This window comes from Hesperophylax consimilis, chromosome 11, assembly GCF_061612785.1.
Source record: "Hesperophylax consimilis isolate HC1 chromosome 11, BYU_Hcon_1.0, whole genome shotgun sequence".
Taxonomy (NCBI): domain Eukaryota; kingdom Metazoa; phylum Arthropoda; class Insecta; order Trichoptera; family Limnephilidae; genus Hesperophylax; species Hesperophylax consimilis.
The window spans coordinates 4,444,468-4,462,136 of NC_142846.1; the positions used below are offsets into that span (position 1 = coordinate 4,444,468).

The following is a 17,669-nucleotide window of genomic DNA, read 5'->3' on the forward strand; positions in this document are numbered from 1 at the left end:
GCAAACAGTAGAACGTTTATATCAGTAAATACATCAACAATGTCGTTTATGAATATTATAAACAAAATGGGCCCTAGAAGAGAGCCTTGCGGCACTCCACTTGTCGCCATAAATTTGTATGAATTCGTGCCATTTATTCTCACACAAAAGACTTATTTTGAACAAATAACTAGTAAACCAATTTAGTAAATTACCGTAAATTCCAAGTTAAGCTAATTTATTGATTAATACTTTGTGACACACCTTGTCAAATGATAACGAAAAAAAAAAATTTTGCCGCCCTTGACAAAGGGCGGCAAAATTTTACTCGTGCCAGGCGCCTTTTGGCTCAGAGCCGGCCCTGAGTGTATATTCTCATTATATCTCTTAGGTATCCGGAAATTACCTGGTGAGATATTGATACAAATTTAGGTTTATGCTCTTTACTGTGTGGTCCCAGACATAATAAAGTATTGTTTGAGCACTAAATAAGAGTTTTTATTAGGTATTCGTATCAGGTGAGCCGCCATTTTCTCTTAAATCGGTGTGCGATGAATCGAAATGTTTTACAATTTTACTCTTTCTTAAATATATGCCTACCCTTTTTATTAAATACATCTACAATATCTAAATTAAAGCATAGTGGCTTAGTGCAACCGACCGGCAATCAGAAGGCTGTGGGTTCAATTCCCGTCGTTGGCATTTCTTTTTTCTCGGAAGATGTTATTAATTTAAAGGTGTTTCATCGAATAATAATTTTTGTTTTAAATAATTAACACCTTCAATACTTTGTTTTCGTTAATGAATGCATGCAAATTTTGAAAGCGGGAATTAACCCACTTCCCGAAATCCGATCGAGCTGCAACTCGGCAGATAGACTCGTTATCGATGACAATGCATTCCATAAACTTTTAATGTCTAACACGTACAAACCCGCAGACATTCACGCATTGCTGCAGATAATATTCGAAATAAATGTCGGTCTTTGGAGAAGTTGTTAGCGCGGTTCACTCCAGTCACTGGGAAGGAAGGTATAATCCTTAGACAAACCATTGTTTTTAAGTTTAAAAATACATTTTTTAGAGAGAATTGAAGAGTCAGTCCCTGGGGAAGATGTTTTATTCCTCAGTCAAACCAAAAAAAGGTTATCAAGTACATCTATTAATAATATTATTAGAATTATAAACAATTTCTACGTGATGATTTTTTTCCTCTGTAACACTTTTAACCATATTGACTCACATTTTTAAATACCTGTATAGGCTAGGTCTGTAAGGACTAAAATGTTTATTTTGAATACTCTCAACCTTGGGATCAAGGCAATTCTTTTAAAATGGATTGAAGTGTTTTACACGCTATAAAATGTAACGTATGAATGTATCTGAAAGTAAATTGTCAAATTTTAATATCCGTTCGTCACTTTTCACAAAACGAATTTTTATTTAAAGTAGGTGAACATAACGTAGAGATTAAATAAATGATGTACACCATTTTATGCAATGCAGAAGACCTTGACAAAGCCGATCGTTGAGTTGTTCTCGACTAAAATAAATTACCGTGGCGAATTATTCTGGTAGTTCATTGTGTTAAAAACTACGTAGATATACTTGTTTGTACCCACAAAAGCGAGTGTGAGAATTTTTTGAAGGTTCCTAATTTTATTATGTAGATATTTTGGTAGATTATTAGTTACTCGGAATCTAGTAGACCGAAACATAAAACCCACTGACAGAAAAATCTCAATGGTGAGCTTCAGTTTCATGAAATTTGATTACACTGTTTTCATGACTGAGGGCTTGGAAGCACTTCTTCGATGGTGGGGACCGATATTTCTATTCGTGACGAAGACCCACGCTATCACGAAAACTTTTTGTTTCCACGTAAATATATATATGAATACTACCTACATGATAACATGAAAAAATAGGACTAAAAAGATCTGAGAGATGCCTGCAATTTCGAAAAGTGAAGGAAACTTTACTATATCAAATGACAATAACTAAAGAATGAAAACATGCTAAAACTCATTTCCCCGAACTAAAATCATGCATGCTACCTTTGTTCAATTCATTTGACTGATTACTATTTGTTCAGGTACTGTTTAAGGACCAGGAAGTAAAAGCCATTTTTAGCTGATACCTAAACGTGTATTGAATTTCCGGGATTGGTAAATTACTTAATTGCCCAAAGATTACTCCGTGATTCACTACCGAACATTGCGTTATTTGATGGCAATGTTTTTTTATTGAACATTATACAAAATTATTCGTTTCTAATAAAACAGTATCACAGAAAACGTATAATTGTAGACTGATTGCCTTGATTGGTTAATTACATAATTTCCTTTATTCTACCTTGAGATCGTTATTTACTACAAGTGTTAGTCAAGCCGAAGACGTTGCTCGAACCAAGGTTATACCTATACGTAATATTTTAAAATGTAGGAATAATATTGATGTCAATAAGTTCTACGAAACTGAAATTCACCTGAGTATAAAGGGAGACCAAGATTTGAATGTCTGAATTATTTGCGTTACAAAACCTTGCACTTGAAATTTTTTAATATAAAAAAATAATCTATCATAAATTTTGGAGGTGGTTTTGGGTACCGCCGCCCGGGAACCATTTATTGGTTATCCAACACCTCTGCCATAGATCAATTGTTTCGCTACGTTTGGTGATTTGGCAGGGGTGCCCTGGTTCATCGGGTGAGGGGTGTTGATGCGCCTACCCACCAGCTGGGCGAGGCTGGTTTGGGGAGACCCTTTGACCTCTCCAACTGGACTCTCGACGAATATATTCATATGTCCGTCAAACCTGGACACACTAATCCCTAGATCCTGTGTGGGGTTAGTGTAAAAAAAGCGTAAAATAATTATGTCCCAATGTTCGAGTGGTTTAAGGCGTTGTCCCTGTAATACAGAGATCCTGGGTTCGATTCCCAATTGAGACCGTTACCTTTTTATTTTTCTATGTCTTGTTCTGTTTCATGTTTCTTTAAGATTTATTAATATCATCGACTTATTCAATAAAAAATAATTAATTTAATTTTTTTCACCTAAATATGAAAAAACAGGGATCTTAATTGTGATTTGTTGGTGTTGAATAGGGAACACGACAATCCACGCTGCGGGATTAAAAATTGATCTGTCCGACTACTAGTAAATTATCCTAACTTCAGGTTTGACGAAAACCTCTAGGCACGCACATCAGCAAATCAACACACTTTTTATAAGGATCAGTTCGAATATTTAGATTTCTGTCCTTAAAATAATTCATTGTTAAAGCAAAACAGGACTTTTCGCTATCACGAGCACCAAATCTATTATTTTTATACCCAATTATTCAAGTTTATTACTTTATAAGAAGCACTCCAACGATGACACTCCAAGGATTTGTTACGTAATACCAGCCATGAATTCTTGAAATGTTTCATTACCAACGGGAACTTCCCAGAATCATATTGACCAACAAAACTTTTCTCTTTCCTTGAGCCTGGTTTAAGTACAAACAATACACGTTTTTTTGTGTTAACACGAATCAGCCAGTGGCGTAGCTACCTAGGGGCTAGGCGGGGCAGTGCCCCGGGGCCCTCAAGCTCAGGGGGCCCTCGAATCTTTACCAGAAATCTCGATCGAACTGAACTTTTGGAAATTTCTCCAATTTTCAAAATAAATATGACAGGTTACAACTTGCAACTCCACTTTAATCATGACAACTCAGTTGAGAGAAATTCAAAAGTTATGCCTAGGGAATTCCCCTAAATTCTTTCTGTAGGTTGGCAGTGTTGTCAATTTGACGGAAAGTGATATGTGCCTCATTCCCCAACGACACTTATAGCGTATTAAAATATAGATAAAAAGAAGAAACCCAGTGGTGCATTTAAACGCAAACAACGCCAAGAAAGAGAAGATAGTAAACGAAAATTGCCCAAAATTGACAAGTTTTTTAGTCAGCCTTCTGCAAGTACATCTGGTCAAAATATTTCTATTGATAGTGACTCAAATAATGTGGTAACTGCAGTGTTGGTTGAGAAGCCTACTGAAGAAGATTAGACAATTATTGCAGTTGGAGATACTTCCGCCGCCGAACATGTGAACGTGGATGATGTTTGCATGACACACATAAGAGCGGAGGGTTTGGAGGAACCACATTTCATATTTTTATTTGATAATACCTAATCAGTTTACTTAGCAGTGGGGCCCCATTTTTTAATTTGCCCCAGGGCCCTTGGTTACCTAGCTACGCCACTGGAATCAGCACCAGTGTATTTGTTGTTGATAAATTGGATACACTTGCTGAAGCCCCCGGCATTGCCCGGGCTAATTATTACTCTTATTTTGAACGTCAAGTGTGCAAAATTGAATGAAGAAGTATTTATGGAGTGAACAAATATGTTGTAGATTCACTAGTTTGCCACTTGTACTATGATTTTCCGGACAATGCGCATATATTAATTTTTGCGTTGAGTTATGATTAGTTTTAGACATGAATGGATGGTTTATTCTATGGTGTTGTTGATATGTTGAAGTTATTTATATATACGTATGTTGTAGAAATTCGTTGTATTTCATGTTTTAAACCATACCTGCTGAAGTATCCAGCCTTGCCCGGGCTATATGCATAGTTTGTCGAAATCAGTGACCTTCTTCTAGTTTTGATGGTCGAGAATGCAAAATTTCATCAATCTCGTAATAAAACTGTAGATTTTTATATAAGCAAAGGCAGCATACATAGATAGAAGATATAAATGTTTTATTCTCTGCCACTCTAAATTTTGTACCACGATAATCTTAACTATTAACTATTTTACAGTCAAACGTAAAACATTAGAAACATAACTTTTGTTTCCAATATGTTATGATTCGAATTTTTTTATACACCCTCCCCTGTACACGCCATTGTCTATGACAATGCATTCTATTTACTACTTTTGGTGGCAATCTCGCATACACACGCGGAAACACATTTCTCTGAAATTAGACGACATTAGACCCAATCTGGATTTGGCCCAGTTGTTGGCGTGGTTGACTTCAGCCGTGGGGGGGAAGGTTCAATCAGCAGTCCATCAAAAAAAAATATTGAAAAATGTTTCACCCGTAAATCCACTTTGATAATAACGATGCCTTTTTATTTCTGTTTATAAACGAAATAATATTATACACATAGGAGCCATTAAGTTATAGCAGCTGAATAAATGCGCATTCATAATATGCAATATTTATAAATAAATCATTAATATTCCAAGTAGATGACATCATACGATATGCGATATTAAGACTGTTATGAGGTACCCATTGCTTTTTGTTACAATCTTACTAGATTAATATTATTAAAATAAGTGATCACGAAATGATTTAGGTATACAAAAAGGTACCTCAATGGCATAGGATAGGATATTAATAATGTTATAACAAAATTATTATTAGTATGATCGATGAATAAATAGTAATCGATTTGAGAATAATTTGCATCTTTAATGCATCGTCATATTAATATTCGTCGCCGGAAAGACAAAAGGGCGTAAGCGACAATTTAGTCAAAAGGGAGTTAATCATACAGTTTTGATTAGAATTTTTGTCTAATCAAAACAGTATGTTTAACTAATTTTTGATTAAATTGTCGCTTACGCCCTTTTGCCTTTCCGGCGTCGGTATGATGTTACAACCCTTTTCCTTAACTACATTTTTATTTGTTGCACAGTTGGATTGTTTGTTGAATATTTGTATTGTTTGTTGCACTTACGATTTACTTGTAATATTTTACAAGGAAATAGCGAAATTGAATAAATTAATTTAATTGAATAGTAGTACCTACTTACAAAAAATTACTAAGATAAATTTTTAAAGTAATTTTTGACTACAGTGTTATTAGGCAAATTTTATGAAATCTGCCTAATTTAATTCCATATTCCAAATTCCAAGTAGGTGTATAAATCTTAATTTTGCTCTAGGATTAATGGGCTATTTGAAGAATGGGAAAAATAAAACATTTTACTGTACGAGTGCTACGAAAAAAACTTTTTTTTTGCATATTTAGTCTACACTTAGGAAACTTGTCTGGAAACCAATATTAGCTGTAAGTATTAGTGGCTATTTTAATGCTTGAGTGACAAGTGTGAAGAGATTATAATTTTATTGTTTTTAACAATCATCAAAGCTATGTTTTTCGTCAAAAAAAGTTTTTTATTGTTGTTATGCACATATTTTATTATTTTGATGTACAGTTATTCAAAGTTTATTTTTTATGTTAGAAGATCAAAGAGCACTCACACAGAGCGGCACGACATGGCCCAAAGAGAATTAGATACTACCGACATTTCTGAAAGTTCCGGTTAGAACTCCGGCAGAAGAAATATATTGAAAAAATATTTTATTTAAACTTTAAAAACATATCTGAATACTCCACTGCCCAACTTAAGTACTCAACCAGGGAAATAAGCCAAAATATACTGTATACTCCCAGTTTAAATACATCTTTTAGCTACGAAAATAAATCAAATTTTAAACTAAAGTATAAACATTGCTGAGAGAACAGACTGATAATCAACTTACAAATATTATGAGAGACAGTGTAAAGACTACAAGAATCTAAATAGAAAATAATAACAAAAAAAATACAGAACTAGAAACCCTAGTGAGGAGGGCTATGAAAACTATGAAATTATACTTATATTATGCTTTATACTTACATCATGTACAAACGTTGCCATATAAACTAGTTAAAAAAAGTTTATCATAAGATGACCGTACAACGAGGTACATTGGCTATAAGTAACAACAAAAGTCTATTATAAGATGGTATATTGGCTATAAATCATAAGATTACTGTACAACGAGGTATATTGGCTATAAATCATAAGATTACTGTACAACGAGGAATATTATATTTATATATATATTTTTTTTTAAAAAGAAAGTCAAACATTCCCAGGTTACGAATAACCTGACAATATTTGAAAATCTCCTACTACCACCACAGTAAGCTGAAAATGTTGCTTTTGTTGTGATGGAGGACTTATCCAGCCGAGGAATTGAACACACTACGCCTGGGTGGGACCCAAACGCGATGTCAACTTGGCCAACGACCGGTGGTCGAGTATATTGGCTATAAATTATAAGATAACCGTACGACGAGGTATATTAGCTATAAATCATAAAATTACTGTACAACGCGGTATTTTGGCTACATAAATTATAAGATTACTGTACAGCGAGGTATATTGGCTATAAATCATAAGATTATTTTACAACGAGGTATATTGGCTATAAACCATAAGATTACTGTACAGCGAGGTATATTGGCTATAAACCATAAGATTACTGTACAGCGAGGTATATTGGCTATAAACCATAAGATTACTGTACAACGAGGTATATTGGAAATAATTTACAATAAAATACATAAGTATTTTGGTGGTTGTTGACTTTTATACCACATTATAAAATTTTTCATACGATAGAAATGTAAGTACCTACTGATCTCTGAATTTATGAATTAAAATGAGTTAATTTAGGATCATGTGATTCTCGTGGAGGATCGTGTATCATCAGAAGGGAGAGATACCATCTCGAATATGGAATATGGAAGGTGATGGAATGAATGTTTTAACTTATTGTCAGAGTGAGTCACCATTTTCAGCAGAATTTAGTGCAATTTTACGTCGTCATATCCGGAGTAATATCACTAGTGCAGCATTAGTATTAACTTGTAATTAATAATTAATTTAATTTAACTTAATTTCAAAACATTCCACTTTATTTTAGTACGTATAATTTACTGTACGATCAAATGTTTTATAAAAAAATCTGCTAATGTTATATAAATTTTCTTGATAGTCGAAAAAAGCTGAGTTGAACTAGAATTAGAAATATTGTAGATAGAAAAAGCTTCGTAAGTTTTCCATCTCGGATTTTATTTTTAGAACTAATAGTTGAGATTCCTTCATAAATAAACCTAAAACTCATCGTGGGGTTTTCTTGAAAATATTGAAATAGCATTAATGTTTTAATTAAAGTTGATCATTTTAATCTTTATAAACGGGTACCTCATCCCTTATATCTATAATTAAACCAGCTACCGCCACTCCAATCAAACCAATATCAAAGTTTTCCCAAGTGATTCATCTGTAATTAGTTAAACATTCTGTGGAAACCCATTTCCAGATAACATCAAGAACTCTGAGTAGAGTGCTCTGTTCATGCAGATCAGATAAAATACCGTTGTTGGTTGTTGTTGGTACTTGTAAGTACCGCTGTACCGCTGATGCTGCCTGACTACGGTCTTCCAGTATTTAACACATATGCATCTTCAATTAGGGTCAGTGAATAACACATCACTTGAGATGATGCTTTCATCTCGATATAGCTGCAGCTCATAAACTCATGCAGTGCCGTACTAAGGCCCTGTATATCAGTTCCTCGTTCCGCCGACCTTCCTCGCTCAAATCTAAGCGGGCTAAATCGGTAGCTCAATCCTTGATAAGCCGTTAAGTATTTAATTTTTAGACGCCGAGACGTTAGCAGTGGCACTTGTCAAATTTGAAATTTCGTCGCTCTAGTTCGTTTTTGTCCAACATACCATTTTTGGCGAAGTTGAGTTAAGAATGCAGTTGTTCTCAGAAACCTTTTTTTTATACGAGACAGGTGAAAAAAATATTTTTTATGTGTTTTCAAGACGCAGTTTGTCTTAAGTCCACCAAAATTAAACAACATTCCGAGCGTGTTTATCTAACACTTTGTCCTACATTATATTTTATAGTTATTTATATTTTTTGTAATACCTGCATCAACTGTAAAGCGCCCCTGTGGTGATATCTCACAAGAGCGGCGCAATACAAATTATCCAATAAATAAATACATCCAAATTATAAACGTGTTTTCTGCGTTATTTTAAATATTTGGAACGAATTTTACTTAAAAATAATAATTTCTATCACTTTAAATCATTTTAGTAAGGTTAGAATTGAGCTAATTTAATTGTTTATGCATTTTTCGTAAAAAAAAATTTAAAGCGCTATTTCTCGCGATTTACGTTTTGGTCTGTTGGATAAAAATGATCTAGAGCGACGATTTACGTAAATGACACGTCAATTATGTAAATAACACATCACGATATAGCTACAGGTCATACAGTCATGCAGTGGCGTACTAAGACCCTGCATATCAGTTTCTAGCTCCGTTGACCTTCCTCGCTCAAATTTAAGCGGGCTAAATCGGCTTTGATAAGCCGTCAAGTAATTATTTTTTTAAACGCATAGGCGTTAGCAGTGACACATGTCAAATTTTACATTTACATAAATAATTGCGTACTTTCATCTCAACGAAATTCTTTCATTCATCGAGCGATGAAGAATGTCGATGATATTAATGGATAATCAACAAGTCACAGTTCGTAATAATTTCATGAATAGTGCATTAACTTCAACAAAACAAATACTATTTATAACTAGTATCTAATACTACTATTTACAACTAGTAATAGCACTATTCTGATTGAAGAGGGGAACTTTATCAAAAATCAACGTGTTTACTTAACACGCTTAAAAATAAAATGCGGTTGTTGATTTTTTGAAATATCGCGATGACAGTGGTTGGGTTTTGCAAAGAAAAGAGAAACACGTTCCTTTATTAAAATAATAGACAATTCTGACAAATGTAATATTGGTGATATCTATGCTTACTACATACATATGGATTTCGTTTATGTGCTGTCATGCTGGCTATAGATTCCACAACCAAGCCGAGCTTAAAATAAATTGATATACCGGATCTCATTAAGTATAGCTGGTACTCAAATCGACCCTCAATATAAGGCATTTCAGTACCGACGTTTTCTAATTTTAACTTCACGTTCTTGCTAGTTTTCAGCTCGAAAAAATATCATTAAAAACCATTCATGTTCAACAAATTCATTATCATTCGTAAGAATTTTATAATGCGTGGCCAATGAAGGACATTTCCAGGATAAAATCCTTTGTGGTAAGTAGTAAGTAGGTATGTGACATGTGTATTTTCCAAGTCAAGCCCTCTGCGTTTCTTTTGTGCTGGTTTTCCACAGTATCATGCCGTTAATTCCGATAAGTTTATTTTTACAAAGTTACTAACTTTTCTTAGAAAAATTTACAAACATAACCAATCATTACAGATGTTTTCCTCTTATTTTAAACATCAAGTGTGCAAAAAAATGGGTGTTTTTTTTCCAAATATCATGAAGACATTTTATTACCTGAAAACTCTTCTCTACATATATCTACTAGGTGAAATCCCCGGCGTTGACCGGGTTTTTCACAGATTTTTTAGAAATCAAACGTAGTGATTTTCCTATTGTTTTGAAGGCAAGGCGGCGAAATATTATAAACCTCGGAATAAAACTGTAGATATGTATAAAAATAAAATCCACACCGCCCGGCTGCCACAGACACTCTTCTTTATACAAATAGAAGATAGATAGAAAAAAGTTGTAAATAATTTTACAGAAGATTATAATTTAACGGCCCTCCATAAAGCAGGGTAGGTAGGTAGGTAGGTACCCACTCCAGTGAGAAATAATACTATTTTTTTAGTAATTTTACTACCCGGTTTCAGACTAAAACTTGTTTTATATCTATTTTTATTAAAATAAAACGGAGAATTGTCTTATTTTTTAACCCTTCAGATTCTTAAATATTTTTACCAACAAGTCCCAACGACATGGTGAATTTTCTTGGAATTTCGGAATGCTTCCGAAGTATCTAAAATGTGCTAAATATTACTTAGTTTTGAAGTTGTCATTACAAAAAATACTATTTTAGAAAATAGATTAAATTATCTTTGAAATATTTGCATTTAAAAACATTGATATTTCTAAAAAAATTTTTTTTAATATCAAAAATTAAAATTTAAAAAAAATAGCAGGACATTTTGACTCGAAACGTCCATAATTTTCAAAGAATTCGATATTTATAAAGTATATTCGTTTTGTGTAGGAAATAAGTAATAAAAATATCACTTCACTTTTTATACCGTTAATACAATAAAAAAATTTAAATATTTTTTTTAACTTTCAACTGTCTATGAAAAAATGCTTAATTTGTTATCATGTACTTTGACAATATTTTAAAATTTTATCCATGTAATAATGTAAAAATATTTGATACAAACTTTGAAGAATAATTATTTATCTTACCAATGACGAACATATCACAAATCTACGCATTATAGAAACAAAGAAAAAAATATTTTCATAATGTATTAACCCCCCGGTCAAATATGTCCTTCAGAGGCTTTAATGGAATATGATGTTTGTGTCTAGTAATGTCCTTGCTAGGCCTAAAGGTTTAAAAGATGAAACATGTTTATGTCAAAGGTTTGCGCGCGGTAGCAATGATGTTTGAGTATAAACATTTTATATTGAACTAAAAAATGGCAATGAATTGATACCCATCTTCCTCGTCCCCATCTCCAACTACCTTCAGCCTCACAACTAACCCCATTTGAGGATGCCATTGTGTCTTACTGGCTGCAGACGGTTGGGACTCTTGTAGTTTATTTAGGATATCACCTGCGCAGTTCATTATTTCTACCAATTATTAGTATATTGACAATGACTATATAATAAATGTGTCAAGATGTCAATGAATACGATTATCTTGCATTGAGAAACAAACTCAATATTTGAGTTAACGATTATTTATTTATTTGCTCTGTTCTGAGAGTTCCGTTATCTGAAAGACCAAAATTCATTTATTATGTATGTGCATGATGTCCAGAGTTCATCTTGGGAAACGTCCGATAATAGGTAGGTAGATGCGTCAGAAATACCGAAAAAATATGTGATAATAATACTTATAAATACACGGTGTCCGGGAACCCGTCGTACAAGCGGGAAATTGGTAAATCTACTTCATATTTCGAGTCGATTTTGTGTTATATACAGGGTTTTCCAATAAGATGTGTTATTTTGATATTCAATCGTAAAAGATCAATGGTTTTGTTGCTTGTGTGGCACGTAGCGCCGTTTTGTTGAAAGTAAACATTGTCCAGATCAATACCATCCAATTCCGACCATAAAAAATCATTAATCATCTCTCGATAGCGCAATCCATTCACCGTAACTGTTGCTCCAGCCTCATTTTCGAAAAAGTAAGGTCCAATGACTCCGCCGGACCATAAACCGCACCAAACAGTCACACGTTGAGGATAGAGAGGCTTTTCAACAATAACTCTTGGGTTTTTCGAGCCCCAGATGCGAAATTTTGCTTGTTGACGAAGCCACCGAGGTGGAAATGGGCCTCATCACTCAAGATGATTTGCATTTGATTCACTCAAGTGAATTTTAATAATTTCAATGCGTTGCTGAAGCGTGTATCGTTCCATTTTTATCAATGACGTAGTTTCGTCTTGTCAAATGTCAAAAAATGACAGCTTCAAAAGTAACATCTACCGAAATAGCGGGCTATTCAAAATAACACCTCTTATTGGAAAACCCTATACATGGTGTCCGAGAAGTGATGTTTTAAGGTAGTTTTTAGGTAAAAACATTCAATTGTTTGTATGGAAATGTAAATAATCTTCTACGGAAAAATATTTTAAAACTTCTATGTACAAAAGGATGAAATAAAATTATCAATTATCAAAATGATCACTAAGCGTTCAAATATGGTTTGAAAGGGAGATATGTAAATACGAATGTTAGAGGGAGCGCACTAATGCGAAAATTATGAATATATTTGAGAAAACACGACTCCTTTGAAATAGAACAAACATCTCTCGACAAAAGCTTTAATTGAATTTTAATATACACAGAATTTTTTCATGTCTATAACACATTATAACAGAGCAAAACGTGTTTTCAATAATTTTTGGAGCTTACTTTGCGAGTTTTTTTTTCCATCGAGAGAATTTAATATAATTAACGTTTCTGCATAACATATGCAGAGATATTATTTTTGAAAAAAACATATATATTTTTTGGAACTAAAAAACTTAAAGAGTTAAAGAGACACTTCTTATAAATCGATAGAAATTGGGTAAGCGAGGACTTAGATAAAATTTAAAAATACTCTGGGTGTTGTGTTGTATATTTTTGATGAATATTACAAATATTTCTTTCCAGATTTACTGTTGTAGGTAGTAAACAAAACAACATTTAAAAAATTACAGTAAATGGTATTCTCATAAAAAGTTCCAATATCATCTCATTTCCTGAACATATATTAAATTACTTAGGTAAGAACGTACTGTAGATGACTGTTCGTGGCCAATCTTGCATGAATCAATAAAATTATTGCGCTCTCAATCTCAGCAGTCGGTTACAATAATAATGCAATTTAATTCGCAATAATAACTGGTCGTAAATAATATCTTGTTTTAATATCAGACCTCACCTAAAATTTCAACGCAATCCGAAGTGTTTTTGGTTTAATTAAAAATATGGAACAAAAATGATATGGCATCTTGCTTTGTCTGTTTGCAGAAATTTTGATTAATCAAATAAGTCACATAGATGAAGATGAAATTGAAGTAGCGAGCTGGAAATAGTTGCGTTGAACTAGAAACTCTCGTTTGTTCAAGGCTGTGCAAATTTCATAACGCCAGAGCTCACTATTTATACATATTTTCGGGTGGTATAACTGTGTGCATATTTAAGCCCCCGCATATCCATTTTTTACCGATTTATGACAAGTTTCTCGTTAACTCATTTAAGTTTTATGTTCCAAAAAAAATAGTATTTTCGGATATAATATCCATACATTAGTTATACAAATTATATGAAATTCGCTTGATAGAAAGTAATAGCAAAGTAAGTTCCGAAAATTATTAAGAACACGTTTTGCTCTCTTATTTAATATGTTAAAAACGTGAAAAGGTTCACAGTGTATCTTTTAATTGCAACTAAAGCATTTGTCGACAGTTTTTTGCTCTATTTCAGACGATTCGTTTTTTATTACCTACATATTTTCACCATTTTCGCTATATTACTATCGTTTTTTAATATTAGAGCGCTGCTTTTATCATTCGTATTTATATATCTCCCTTTAAAACCATTTTTAAACGCTTACTATGGGGCGGTATGCGTTAGTTTCGATAACTGAATTATTTATGCAATTAATTTCTCAATAACAACAACGGATTGCAAAGGATACATTATTGGGTAACTCCTGCAGGTATATGTGTACACGTGTACCTACTCTAGAACTAATAATTACAGCAATACACATTTCTCAACCATCCAGTAATTATTCTAGATTCACATTTCCGACATTCAGTGGCCCAGTAGACTTGAAAAAACTTGGGAACTCCGTCGCATCAGACACGCGATTGTGTTTGACTTTGTGTTTGTGTTTGAGTCCACAAATTGGGGTTTTTTTGCACTTCCTAGATACCTCGTAGGTAGATATACCGCTTACTTTTTGGTCAGAGAAACAAAACCTCACGGATTATTATTGCCGTCGGAGCTCCGCGTATTGCGAGGTGACCTCACCAGAGAACACCCATTCGTTCCCAGTGGGGCTCGTTCAATTCACTCATTCACTGTAGTGCCGAAGACAACACCGGAGTTCGTCACCGGTAGTCTCGGCTTTGCAACGATCACCGAGTCAACATGAAACAAATTATTCACCGGGTTTAATACATGCAAATGCAAATCGTCGTAAATTTATTGTACGTGCTTCATCTCGTATTTTGTGAGTGAAACATTATAAAAATAACCCGCATTTAACATTGTTATCTGAGTGTAAATAATCTGAGTGCTTGTTGTACCAATTATTTCGAGATCGCAGTCCGTCAGTTCTCTTGAGCCGAGGTACACAAATCACTGTGATATCGCAAAGTGAAGTGTTTTAGTGTTTTGCTTTTTTGGTTAACTTGTATTTTCGCGCTTGCGCTGTGAAAAGCGAATTTTCCGCCCAGCCATGGACGAGGAAACTATGTGGAAAGGCTTTTACGATAAGCTGCAGAAGCAGAAATCTGAGGAACAAGTCGATCACGAGACGAAGTAGGTTCAATTTATTTACTAACAGCATCAGATTGTCCGCAACAATTTTCACTGTTATTGATTTTGATGCAGCTTTAAGCTAACCCAGTGTGTTTATTTATGATCTGTACCGGCATTTCATGTTGTCTGTACAATCATAGCTAAAAATAAACTGAAGACTTCGACCGTGTTAGTCTAGTAACATTGTATAATATACTAGTATATACCAATTTTGCATCTATGTGCGTATTTAATAATTATTAGATATTCATAACTTTCCTACAAGTGTCTAGTAAGTGTCTAATAAATTAACTGCATTGAAACGCACCGCAACAGGCATAATATTATATAATACTATTTTTGCTAAACATCGACTTACATGTTAATATTTCACACCTACGAACTAAATTGAGGTCATAAAAATGTTTTTTAAAATGGCAATATTATTTATGTTTGATAATATTCTATAATGTGCAAAATATGCAGTCATTATTATTAGAATTTCGTAATTTAGTATCAATGATAAAGTAGGTGTAGGTACCTAAATCAAACAATCATGGTAAAATGCTACATCTGAGCGTACAAGCGAAGTCCTGTTTTAAATGTCTGTTTGGCATTTTGTATGTCTGTAAATTTGTTTGTGCGTTCCGTTTCCGTTTTAGAAAATTTTGCTGCATTCACTTTATTATTCAAGCAAGCCTAACTTTGACTAGATGGTTAATTTTGAATAGGTGGCTAACTTATACTATCATTGTTCCTTGTATTTATTTCCTCCAATACCGATTCAGTAAAGATTCTTTTTTCAAATGCGATATCGTCGTAAATTTGGTCTTATTAGCATTTTTCAATGTTATGGTACCTACCTGGCTGAAGAAAGTTTGAAAATAGAATTTTCATGGAGATAGTTATGTTACTTTGGACAAATTGTTTAATTCCTTATATGAAATGAAAAAAAAGTGTCATCAATTTTTTATTTAAAACCAAGTAGGTAGGCATAAGTACTTATTTACACATCTTATGATTTCAGAGGAAATGTTGGTTCTGATTAAGAGAGAATTAGAAACATACCTTTTTGGTCGCGAGGTCTACTGTTCACAGAACGACAGAACTAGTATATAGATAGGACCTAGTTAGATATTATGTAAGTTTCACAATATAAAACGGTACTTGGTCTTTGTCTTCAATAAGCATTTTGAAATAATGTGGTCACATTTGGATTTATAGAACTAAAACCGGAAAAAAACTACCTATATACCTACGGTGGTTTTTTAACATGGTAAATAAATACCCTTTTTTTCTTTACAACTTATCTTTTCGCCTTGGCTTGTCCTGGAGCGGTATTCTGAGAACGCTTACCCGCTTGATAGATTCATACAGGATTCTAACAAGAATAAAATTGAATATTATAATTTCGACATTGTAGATAACAAATGTAGATTATAGATCTGGAACATAATTCAAAATATTATGACGTACGAGTTGTTATATTAACATTTAAAATACCTAACATATGATATGTAGTAAAATAAACAATTACTCTGAATGATAACGTAATGTTTGTGTATTCTAGATAGTAATAATAAATGGAATTAAATAAAGTTCGTGAAATTTTATAAAATAACCAAAAAATCAAAACGCTTCGGACGAATTCTGACGTCATAAGTATCCACGCTACTTACTACTACGGTAGAAATGACCACATATGTTGATACTAGAACGTCACACACTCTTCCACCCCAAACTACACCATTTCAAATTGGTTGGTTTTAGTCATAGACTAAATTAGACACATCAATGGTTTTAGTGCATAAAAAATCGTTAGGTATACCTAACTTCAAATTCATTTTTAAAAAGAACTAAAATAAAAATACTTGTAGAGTACCTACGTAATCCAGTGAATGCTGATAAATAAATTGTTCATACTAATTTATTTACAATAACAAATATTTAAATTTGTTCTTATTATTCAACTACCTACGTAGGTACCATACCAAGCAGTTCTGAGTTTTTTTCTAATTGTTCCGCATTGCTCATAAAAGAGCGTGGGTGTGACTTTCAAAAGCGGATTAAAAAAAATCCCATAACCTACGTGTTTTTGTATTCTCAGTCTGCAGTTTTGCAATCCAATGATTATCCAATGATTAATGATTGCAATGGCCTAAATAAGTGTTTACAGTTTCAGTGACGTAGTCAACATTACTTTCTGAGATATTAGAGGTATCTAATATCCGCATGAACGATTTTACATAGATGCAGTTAGTTCTGTTATAACGTTCTCAATACGATGAACTTAATTTAAAAACTGGTTCTACCGATAACTATCAAATGAAAACCATTCAAACCTTCAGAGGGTTCTGTTTATAAAGGTATATGTTTTTACCCGTACCTCCATAACCCCTAAATTACTCGTGTTTGGAAGATTTAAAAAACTTTAAGGTGTTGCTCGTAAGGTTATAAGCACCCCTTATTTAGAAACTAGTGGGTAGGCATTTATTCTCAGTTTTGCCCGAAATTCCGAGACATACGGTTTGAAGAATTCAGGTTCAGTTCCATGTGGCTTGAACTTTCAGATAAATTGCATTCGATTTGTCTGCAAAAACGATATTTACTGCTGATAGTTTAAGATTATTGCCTTTTGCAGCTCCTGTATTGCGTGTAGAACGTCATTAGGAACGTTGTGTAGGTAGGTATCTCTTGCTCTGGGTACTTTCTACATTGGGTCAAAAATATGGGTC

At 33.4% G+C, this 17,669-nt stretch overlaps 1 protein-coding gene across 3 annotated transcripts in view; it reads left to right on the forward strand.

The window, feature by feature from the left end:
* stac (C2 and C2B_Munc13-like domain-containing protein staccato) overlaps positions 1-17,669 on the forward strand; it is a 128,693-nt gene that overhangs the window by 62,257 nt on the left and 48,767 nt on the right. Inside the window, exon 1 of one of the 3 annotated variants that reach the window (XM_089637227.1) lies at positions 14,405-14,955. The exons of the other annotated variants lie outside the window; for them this stretch is intronic. Within the exon in view, the coding sequence (XP_089493353.1) occupies positions 14,873-14,955 (83 nt within the window). The 5' untranslated portion in view covers positions 14,405-14,872. Of the gene's footprint in view, positions 1-14,404; positions 14,956-17,669 lie in introns of those variants that run through there. 3 annotated transcript variants of the gene reach the window in all.